A 10,960-nucleotide genomic window follows, 5' to 3' on the forward strand; every position below is an offset into this window, starting at 1 on the left:
TATATAAACAAGGCTGCAATCCTCATCTGCCTTCTCAAATGCGCGAGTGCCGACTATTCAGCTGGTTGTGCGTACCTGGTGAAGAGGGATGAAGAGGACAGTTTCGAAAGTGTCTTTGTCCTGCGTAACAGAAATGAGGTATGTACGGTAGGAATTGTATTGACAAACCTCAGAGTTATACAGTGTGTGTTCCTGAGACAAAGACATTAAAAGGGGCTTGATGCCAGCACGTTGGGCTCGCTTCTGAGAGGACAGTTTGCATTGCTGAGGTCCCTTTTGAGTACTTTTGGGGATGAGAGCCGTGCTACACCCAAATGGATATGAAATCGTGGGAGAGAAATACCTTGTCCAGGATCCAGTAGTCACACCCAGAGCCGTGTTACGTTCATCTCTGCGGCTCTCTGGTGGGATGTGCCCAGGGTTGCCTCTTGAGGACGTGCCATGGCAAGGTATGAAATGGCGTTGAGTTTTCAGTGTATTTCCATGCCATGGCATTACTTGCTCTGATCTCTTCCCGTTTAAAAGCATTACTGACGCACGCTTGCTGTAGGTTGCGTTTCTCCCACAACAGGGATAGCCAGCCCAAAGTCTTTAAATGTGTGTACCCTCCTCGAAGGCTCGGTGGGACTCTGGGAAGCTCTGGTGGCTTCAGCAGTACGTTTATTAGGCTCTGAGCCGCGTTTTGTACACCGCTTAACTGCTGAAAGGGCAGCCGCAGCGTCGGCTGGAGCGGGCAGGGCAGTAAGAAGCTCTGTGTAATAGCAGGGTGTGAGCAAGGAAAAGGGTGTTTTGCTTTTATCGACTCTTCTTTTCCAGTTACAAAATGTTCCTTTTATTTAAAAGGCAATTGTAATGGGGAATGTTTAGTGTATTAATATTTCTTAATATTAGAACTTTAGTTAATTACACTCTTAAAAAATCAAAAGTGTGTAAGTGTTGAAAGACAAACTATGGTATCCAGGAGAAAGATGCTTGTCCCGAGCGTGTAACGGAAGGTCACACACTGTAAATATCATTTGCTGCAATTGATTTTTATTTTTTTGTGCTGCAATCAAAGTTTTTTATGTTCACCTGGGGAAAAAAACAACCCTCTGTTGAGATATCTGTCTCTCCTTCTTTGCCTTCCCACCATCCCCATCAAATTTCTGTTCCTTCTACTACCGTTTGTGGATGATCGAGGCTAGTATGGGCTGACTTGGAGATTTCTTTCCGTTCATTTTTCAATGGTGTACACTGAGAAGTTTATGTCATTCGAAAATCCAACGTAGCTGCTTGCGTAGTCCCTGTAAGTCACACTGGTGGCCGTTCTTAGTAATATGTTAGGTAGGGTCTCAGTTTCTTACCAGGTGTGAAAGTCCGTCTCCTCTTTGCTTGCAATTGTACACTTGCATTACTGTAAAAAGGAAGGGACTATTTGGAGAAAAATGAGAAAAGAGCTTATTATAGAATAATGTCTCCACTATTCAGCATGATTTTCAGTGGCTTTAGAGCTCCTCACACAGCCAGTGGAGTGAGGGCATGTTATGTGTGGGAAAAGCAGCTCCTACATCTTCTATGGAGCTGCGGGCCATAAATCAGCTCCTGATGAAAATTTGTAAGAACCTGGTCTCTAAGCTCCGTCCCTTGTCACTGGCAGATGGATACCATGTTCAAACAGTGACCCATGAAAACAAGGAGCAAGAAGAACAATTTCGCCGTTGATGCGCAACGAATGAGCAGCTTCTTTCCCCCAGCAAGCTGAGTGTTGTTATTCAAAACATACAGTGCAGGGAGACCTCCCTTCTCTGCTGCTGTGGTTTGGGAAGACACCGTCTTGATGGGTCGGGTGTTTGGTTTTTATTTTAATACTCTGCGTATTTGGATGCTCTTTTCTTGGGGTTTCTTTTCTTCTTGGTGACTTGGGATTTGCATGTTGAGCTGGGGGAGAGGGCAGAGCAGCACAGGGGTTACTGTGGAGTCCCGGCGGAAAGCTGGACGGGAGCAGAGGATGGGATTTAGGAGACAGGAGTCAAACCATCGTGTTCCCCCAGGCTTGGCTTCAGCTTTCCCTGCCCCTCTGCTCCACATCACAGCCTACGTGCGGATGCACCAGGCCCAGTGGGAAAATCAGCCCTGTTGCAAGAGACAGCATTTGCGTGGAAATATATAAAAAAAGCAAGGAGAACGGCTGAAACGAGAAGCAATAGCCAGCCATCACATTTCTGGCTTTTCTTAGGGTTTTATTTCTTCCAGCAGTATGCATCTGCCTGCAGCACAGGTTATCTCTGTTGGCCTGGGCTGACGGCTCTGGTACCATTCAGCTCTTCACTGTTTAACCAGCAGCTGGAGAGAGGCTGTTGCTTTTGGGAACCCCCCTTCTATCCCTCTTTGTCACTCTGCCAAGATGCAGAGTAAGACTGAAAGCCCTCAAATTCTTAAAAAAAAAAAGAAAAAAAAAAAAGCCTTGGACCAGTCTGTGGCCAAAGGCAATGAAGGGGAATGTTCCTGATGCTTTGCGTGTGACTGATGTGACGAGATGCTGTGCAAGCAGGCAGTGCTGGCTGTGCCAAAGAGGGGCCAGGGGGTCAACTTTTAGGAAATAAAGACCTGACTGTTCGATGAACAACTGCACTAAATATTAGCCCAAGTTCGCAAAGTCAGTGGAAGCACTCAGTATAACTTCAGTAGGCTTGGGGTCAGCCTTTGAGTAGCTAGCTAATAGAAAAGAAATTTGCAATGAGTATTTTAGCCAACCTGTATTGTAGCCTTGAGATTAGAAAAGCAATTTCTATTTAGAAATAGCAATCTGAATGATGTACTTAATATTTATCTTGGCAGTAAATCAGAAAGGTACCAAACTGCTGAAATCTCTTAGATGAAATCAAATGTAGAGAGATAAAAAAGGATCCAGGCAGTGCCGGAGAGTTAGAGAATAACACATAAAGCAAGAATTCCTCTAGAGATAATTACCGAATACCATGTCATTACTGGCAGCAGCACAAATTCATCTGGCTTTGACATTTCTGGGATTGTGCGTAGCAGTGCCGCGTGAAGCGTTTGGGCTGGGACTCTGCCTGCTGGCTGTACGGATGGAGGACGACTTTCCCTTGCTACTGCCTTGAGCTTCAAATGGTTGTGGTTTTCAGTTGGGGGCACTTTGATATCCACCACTTTGAGCAGAGCTTTAGTGGCTGGAAGGTTTTATTTACAGCCTCTCAGAGGAAACCTTGGTAGGATGGATAGGACATGGGGGAAGGGAAAGGCAGGGAACAGCGTAGGGGGGAGATGACTTGGCTGGCAGAGGCTTCCTGGAGAGAAAAATTGGACTTTTATCCTCAAGTAATGTGGAGACTGTGGTCTTGTAGTGTCCGTACGTACCTCTGCGGCTCCTTGCAATACAGACCATTTCTTGGGTGTGTTTTGACTATGGCAGTGTTTCTATAATGTAGTGCTTTCGCAAAACTGGCGATGCTAATTAAAGTTACTGTTGACACGACCCAACTTCCTACCCTGGTGTAACCTTTGGGTTCAGAAAAAACATAAATACTCTTGTTGGGAACGGTATTTTTCCAGGCATGTGAGTGCCTGGGATATTTAACACAATAGTAAATAATTAAAGACAGCCTATGAAACTGGATATTGTTCAAATGAACGTGGAGCAATCCCTTGTTTATCAGCTGAGTCTCTTTGTCTGTTGAAGGATAAAATAGGAGATGTTGCTGTGTAGGATTCATAAGCTGTGCCCTCCACATTTCCCAGTTAGAAAAGTTTGCAGGGAGATTATCCAGCATAAACATAATCATGTTTAAGTTTACAAAACAAAATATATGTCTGAATATGCATCTATTCACGTAATAATAGGGATTTTTTAAAAAAAAAATAAAAAATTCCATGTGTCTTACTAGTGAAAGTATATTCCTAACAATAGCTGCGTCCTCTACGATTTGGTGAGTGTGGGACCTCTCTGGCTAAATTGCCGGTACTAAGGAATGCAGAGATTTACCACCTCGTTGTCCACTTATTCCTTCACTGCACACAGAATATTTTTTAAAAGCATCGACTACTGCAAGTGGGTGAAAACCACAAAAGAGAGGTCCTCTTCATTTAGAGCTTGATGATATTTCTGTCCTCCTCCAAGGTAGTGCCTTTCTTTGCCTGAATTGCAGATGCCCACACCAGGACTGGATCTGTCTCCCAATACTCAGATGTGGGAGTTGAACTGAATTTTAAAACTTGAGGACAGCGCTTAAAAAGCCACACCACGGGAAACTTGGATGCAGTATTAGAAGCTGGAAAGAGGAGGGGGACAGTGCTTCTCCCCACATTCCCCTAGTGCGTTTCTTTTGAAAACCCAACTTGGTTGGAACGTACCTCTAACAGTTAGGTTCTTATATTCATGATTTTTCCTCCCATTTTCTAAAAGATGTGTTCAGATTCAGTCGCCTGTCTCACACATGGGTTTAGAAGCAGGAGTATCTTTTTCATCAGGAGCTGGGTTTCTTCCAAATGGAGCACTCGCCCAAGTGCAGCTGGCTGGGTGGGAGGGAGCAGTTTGCATTTTTAATACCAAAAGTGACACAGGGAAAGAAAATTCCTGCCAGTATATAACACTTATGAGTCAAACCCAGATGCTGGATGGATGATTTTTTTTTATCTTTTTTTTTTGTCCCACTGTGTCTTGCACAAGCAGAGAGCTTTTTCAGAGGAGGAACACCTGCGGGTCCTGTTCTGGGGTGCAGTCCTTGTTTCTGAACAGAATTATCCTTCTGCTCTAAGCCGACACATTGTCATGGGATTTTGATATCTTCCCTTTTTCTCAAGCCATTTCCAACCTTCTCTGCTGTGTTTAAAAACACTAGGGATTTTCTTTAAAAGTCTAATCCTTCTGTTCAGTGCCTGCCCTCTCTGTTGTTAGGAGTGCAAGCCAGGCTGGATGAAAGGTGCACTGTACCTGGGAATTACAGGCCTGCCGGGAAGATTCCTCACATGCTCCCAAGTGAAGGAGCACGAGGGTCAGGATTTTAAAAGAAATGAGCTGTCGAGTTCCTTTCTGTGCTTCTAAGTGATTATGAGGTTTTATTGCATGACTGAAGTGTGTGTGGTATTTCTGTTGCTGACAGGGAAGGACGCTCTAATGCTCACATTAAGGGAGATTACCAAAGAATCGGAGATGTTATGCTAAAGAACATTCAGAGTATGAAGGTAGGAACGATCCCATAACTATTAAGCTTTGACATGGATTAACATTAGCGTGCTTTTCATTTTCATATGACGTTGCCGCTTGTGCTGGTTTTTGCCAATTGTAATCGAGGTTTATGCCGTAAAAGTTTCCTTTGATGAAGTAGCAAGTGTTTGGTGAGCCCTGAGATTTCAGAATTGCAAGCTGATTTTAAATTGTCCAGCCCCTTTCCTCAGTCCAGTCTCCACATATAGCAACAACAAACACAAAAGTTCAGGAATATTTCGTTTCCAGTTCTTCTTTCTTTCAAATAAGAAGGCAAAATGTTGGAATTTCTGTGGCTGAAGAGACTCTTCAAACGCTGAGTGTGCCTACTTGTTCGTGCAAACGTAAGTGTTAAGATATTGCAGGACTAGTGACCGTAACCTGGGTACTGATTTGATTTGGGAAACTTCTATTTGTCAACTGCGGTGCCAAGTTAGATGAAAGGTTTTTGAATAAATGCAAATAATTTCCTTCGATCCCTTTAAAGCTAAAAGCAAAAATACATGTATGAACTATAAATGTAGGTGTAACGTTCAGCAGACTTTGCATCTGTTCTTAGTCTGGTCGGAGTAATATTTTTGATGCTCTGTGTTACTGAACAAACAACGTGGAAGGCAGGCACGGGAGCCTGTGAAAACCCTGTGGACTTTTACAGTATGGATGGATAACACACAGCTCACCTGCTTATAACGTAGCTGTGCATCCAGGTCAGTGTGTGGCAAAACATGGCACTGCATCTTCGGCATGTGGATCTCAAAGTGCTTTCGAAACGATCGGTAACTCTTCCCTTGGTGACTGCCACTTCGGCATCCTGCAGTTGGTGAATGGAGCAGCCTGGAGTCCTTGGCTGGAGGAAAGGGCAGTTTAATCTTTGCGGCTCTCCTGACATGTTCGTACTAGGCTTATCTTTCAGAAGGACAGAGAGTGATGCAGAGAAATTAAGTGACGTGCAAGTGATTATACAGCAAATCGGAGAAAGGGAATGTAGAAATGTTGATTTACAGTCCCCAACGCAGACAGCTTCATCGTCAGTAAGGCAGCCCTACCCCTTCTGCAGTGCGCTTAGCAGGAACTGCTTTTTCCCCTCAAGACACGATTCAGGTGCATCGGAAGAAACGCAGAGGGGACTTTTCTACCTCCATCCCTGCTCTCAAGAAGTACACACCTTTTCACAAACAGGTTTTGAAATCCCAGAGAGCTTCTGAACAGAGTCTGCTTCTGCTCTTGGTACCTTGCAACATTAAATTATCTGTCCTTCGCTGTCTGCAGGTCCTTCTGTGGCACTAGTCTAAAGGCAGGGTACAGTCCTGGCTGTAACTTAGACCTGTCAGCATGCTTTCACCTTTGCCATTCTCCCTTTCCTGTTAGAGGATTTTCTTCATTTGCTTGAAGATCCGCCACCACTGATAAGCACAGATAAGCGGAGGAAAGAGGCCAAATCCAATTTGACTTAAAGAACTGCACAGGAGACAAGGACGTTAGTTAAAACTCTACACATCTATCATGAGACCTGTTAAAAGACCTGAAAAGTGACACTGCTTGTTTAATTAACATAGGAAAGAAGTTAAGAGCAAGTAATTACTGGGCAGCCTCTGTAGTAGGCCAGAGGGGCTGCTGCATCTTTGCCTGAGTTACAGGCTTGTAAAATGAACGTGCCGTCTACGGAGGAAGCGGCTGGGCTGTAGGGAAGGTATGTTTCTGGTAAAGATGTCACAAATCACAGGAGAGAGGGAGTTGATGATTGGAAATGTGTCAAAAAGCACAAGCTTTAGATTAAGCCAAGCTTTCTTCTCAAGTCCGTTCAACATACGCGTTCTATTTCTTTTTGTTGCTGGTTAGTAGTCTACCAGGTACTGGGAGACTTTATTTGGTTGCTCAGGGAAGCTCTGTGCATCCTGAAGAACCAGTTTACTTTTTGCAAAACACAAGTGAAGCCCCCGTGTTGATTGTTCAAAAAAATACTGCGGAATTGTTTTAAATGGGACTCATGAACGTCTGTCATGCTGAGACCTCAATGAGGTTACGTATTTCATGCAAACCTCATTCACTTGCTGGCGCATAACTCCTCTGCTGCAAGTGGGATCATCTTAGAGACTGCGCTAAGGAGAAGAGGATGTAATCGAAGGGTGAAGAACTCCAACACACTCATTTCTGTCAGACAACACCTCTGCTTTTGCATTTGTTCGGATTCCCCAGAGATGCAACTTCTCATTATTAACAGGGGAGCAGAAGCTAGAAGTTCATTGCCTGCATCCCAGTTCCCCAAAAGCACCTAAGGGAACTGGGGCAACCAAACCCCTTCATGCTCCTGGAAAATCCCATTTTGTTTCCTAGCTCTGCATTCGCATGGTTGGGCGCTCTCCCTCTTGCGCCTACTTGCATGAGCTATGTTCATGTCATCTCCTTGCCTTTGGATTTCTCGCTGATAGGAGACTTAGTTTTGTTGACTCGTATACTTTTGTTTTACAGGGAATGCAGAGGGGATGGGGGTGTGTACTTCAAACACACGTAATGCTGTTTCTCCTTTTCAAGTGAATATCAAAGGCAGCGTGTTGTACGGTGATTTTTGTTTGTGAAATCCCGACTGCTGTGCTAGTTGGATTTTTTTTTATTGGAATAGGTTTGGGCTGAGTCCTAGCTCACAGTGATTGCTAAGAGCTCTACCACATGCTCTCTTTTCTTTGTGCATCTCAGCAACTGACAATTCACTTGTGGAAGCACGACGAGATTTTAATGGAGTTGGAGAATGGGATCAAGAACTCTCGCAAGCTGGAGACCTTTTGCAGAGATTTTGAGCTCCAGAAAGTTTGCTACCTGCCCCTCAATACCTTCCTACTCAGACCTTTACACAGGCTTATGCACTACAAGCAGATAATGGAGAGGCTTTGCAAACCCTACCCACCAAGCCATATAGACTTCAGGGATTCAAGAGGTGAGTAAATAACACCAATTCCTGGAGCTGGGGAATGGCATCCAAATCCATTAGAGGTGCATGCCTGTGCAAAAAAAAAAAAAAAAAAAAAAAGTAAATTTTTTTTTAAAGCGTACATTGAAAGAGGATCGAGTTGCAAAATCCAGCTCTTGGAAGATCAGAAGTGGTAGGATTAAGGTTGCTCTTGTGTCCACATTGTGCCACAGTCTGGGCAAGTACTTGGAAGAGAAGTCTTCGGGGGTTATTAAACACACAGAAATGACATGTAGTTCAGGAAATCGCTTGAACTGAAAACAGTTGGGAGGTTGGGAGAGAGCATAGGGAACATACCATATGTGCTTGTCTTGGTCCTAACTTTCCCTAGAGATCCGCTAGGAACACAGAATATTGGCCCAGGTGAACCCTTGGTCTCGCCCAGTATGGTTGATGTTATTATGTCTTTAAATGTTGTTTACCTTTTTTTCCAAACATATACTTTGCTCTCCTATCATTCCCGTGATTTGTTTCAGGAATGCAAAACTGCCAACATGGGTTTTTTCCAAACGTGATGAAATTTTCCTCCTGTAATCTGAACTCACTGCCTGCTATTTCTTTCTGGATGATTTGTCTTCCTCCTTTCTTATCCCCCTCCCCGCCCCTGGTGTAAGCTGTCTACGTTTAAGGATAACTTATGTTGTCTCTACAGTTAGCACTCGGTGGAGATCCAGCAGAAGGACTTGGGCAGGGAGCAGTGCTCGACATGGCTGCTCCCAGCTGGAAGGCGTTAGCCAAGTTGACTGGCTAAAAGTTCCCTTCGGTGCCGTGTGATGAAACCAGGCACAAAGCGCGGAGGGGACTTGCCCTGTAGTAAGAGGAAATGTCACAGAGGTCTGTGGCACTCAAGTGCTGCATGACACAGACGTTTTACCGAAACGTAGCTACTGCCTGAATTATCTCAGGAAGGCAGCGAGTAGTGCCTTCGTTTCTTTTAGCCAAGGCGAGGTGATGAGGATGACGTGTCCGTTCCCACCACCGTGGAGAGAGGGGAACCGTCAAGGTTTGATTCCTGCTCCGCTTTTGAAATGGATACAGATACAGGAGTCGGGGGTGAAAATAAGTGAGCATGGGAAGGATGGTGCGACTTGGAGACACCATCGCTTTGGGATCGCTGTCTTACTAACGTGTTTGCAGATTTTTGTTAAAGGTCAGAGTGTAAAGGAAGCAAAAAAAAAAAAAAGGGAGATGTGGATGAATCCCAGCAGAGCGCACAGCTCTCCCACTACCAGGTGGATGAACTGTGCACTGGGCAATGATGTAAGAAGGAAGAAACAACCACTGTTATTGTTCCTTTGACTGTATTTTTTTAACACCAATGGCTGTAACTGCTCTTCTCGCACTGCAGTCAGTCAGTGCATGGGGCCCATCCAGAGACCGCCCGTCCGTTCAGGCCTGTCAAGGTCGGTGCTCACACACACGATGGCACAGGGAGCCACTCCATGAGCTGGTCCCCAGAAAAGCTCAAGTGATGAAGGGATTTTCAGCATAGTTCTCTGAGTTGACTTACAGCGTTGTTGGCACAACAAAAAGACCAAACACAGATCGGCAGCAGCCTGCACTTGATTTGGCTTCTGCTGCAGTAGAGTGGGACTTCATAGTGCCTGCTTCCTCCTGTATCCCCCCGATCCTTCTTCACACAGCAAAAATCCCTTTTGACAATGGAGATTTTTCCTTGGGAAAATCACTCCCGGGTGTTAGGTTGCTTGTTGTTGGTAGTGTCTTTGGAGAGAACAACATAGAGTCATGATGCAACTCAGCGACATGCAGCCCTTTTAGTTGTTCTCGTTGCTGGGACTGAGGACAAACCCCAAGATCACTGTGTTTACCATCTGAAATGATACGATAAATGACGCTGCCATTTCCTGGTGTTTTCAGACATGGACCTGACCTGGTGTGCTGCAGGCAGGGGGACAAATGCTTTTTTTTTTTTTTCTCCCAAGTATAGAGAAGATCCCTGGATTAATTGGAGACGTAGGAAATTAAGTCCTTTAGGAGAACGCGTTCATTGGTGCTGTGAATTGACTTGAGTATTCCTACAAAGTTCCTGTGGCTAAAATAGAGCAAACTTTTGGTTGCGGAAATAGACTGTCTCTTCACTACAACACTCCACCCTCTCCCCTCTACTCCATAAGATGATGTCCAGAATTTGTGTATTTTTTCATCTGCCTGAGTAGCTTTACACTGTGAAGGAGAAGGGTAACACAAGAAGGGTGATGTTCATGAGCTGGGTGCTGCGGGCAAAAGCCCTCTTTCTTTTTAAATGTTCTTGTAAGTTTTTAATAAACATATTATGGTTTTGTCCATCTAGCTGCTTTGGCTGAGATTTCTGAAATGGTGGCTCAGCTCCATGGCAATATGATAAAGATGGAGAACTTCCAGAGGTTGCATGAACTCAAGAAAGACTTGATAGGCATAGACAATCTGGTGATTCCAGGAAGGGTAAGTAGCAGAGTTGTGATCAAGGTCTGATAAAATTTCATAGAATTATTTAGGTTGGAAAGGACCTTTAAGATCATTGGAAAAGGACTTTTAAGTTCATGTTGTTCAACCTTAAACGTAGCACAGCCAAGCCCACCGCTAAACCATGTCCCTAAGCACCACATCTACACGGCTTTTAAATGCCTCCAGAGATGGGGACTCAATCACTTCCCTGGGCAGCCTGTTCCAATGCTTGACAACCCTTTCGGTGAAGAAATTGTTCCTAATACCCAATCTAAACCTCTCCTGGAGCATCTTGAAGCCATTTCCTCTCGTCGTATCGCTTGTTAATTGGGAGAAGAGGCCGACCC

The 10,960-nt window shown here is 44.6% G+C and overlaps 1 protein-coding gene across 1 annotated transcript; it reads left to right on the forward strand.

The window, feature by feature from the left end:
* The first annotated feature begins 5,104 nt into the window (after positions 1–5,104).
* Positions 5,105–8,481, forward strand: LOC104162537 (FERM, RhoGEF and pleckstrin domain-containing protein 1-like). Its single transcript, XM_009701289.1, has 3 exons — positions 5,105–5,181; positions 7,898–8,135; positions 8,247–8,481. Exons 1-3 carry the CDS (start codon positions 5,155–5,157, stop codon positions 8,303–8,305), a joined length of 324 nt encoding a protein of 107 aa, XP_009699591.1. The 5' UTR covers positions 5,105–5,154; the 3' UTR covers positions 8,306–8,481.
* The last annotated feature ends 2,479 nt before the right edge of the window (positions 8,482–10,960 follow it).

The sequence above is a fragment of the Cariama cristata genome, unplaced genomic scaffold, assembly GCF_000690535.1.
Source record: "Cariama cristata isolate BGI_N322 unplaced genomic scaffold, ASM69053v1 scaffold22975, whole genome shotgun sequence".
NCBI classification, from domain to species: Eukaryota; Metazoa; Chordata; class Aves; order Cariamiformes; family Cariamidae; genus Cariama; species Cariama cristata.

Bases quoted from the DNA above. Each gene is read 5' to 3' on its own strand.
- LOC104162537 (XM_009701289.1), top strand. From the start codon at position 5,155: ATGCTAAAGAACATTCAGAGTATGAAG. The intron at 5,182-7,897 runs GTAGGAACGATC...TGTGCATCTCAG, and splicing joins AGAACATTCAGAGTATGAAG to CAACTGACAATTCACTTGTG. The intron at 8,136-8,246 runs GTGAGTAAATAA...TTTTTTTTAAAG, and splicing joins AGACTTCAGGGATTCAAGAG to CGTACATTGAAAGAGGATCG.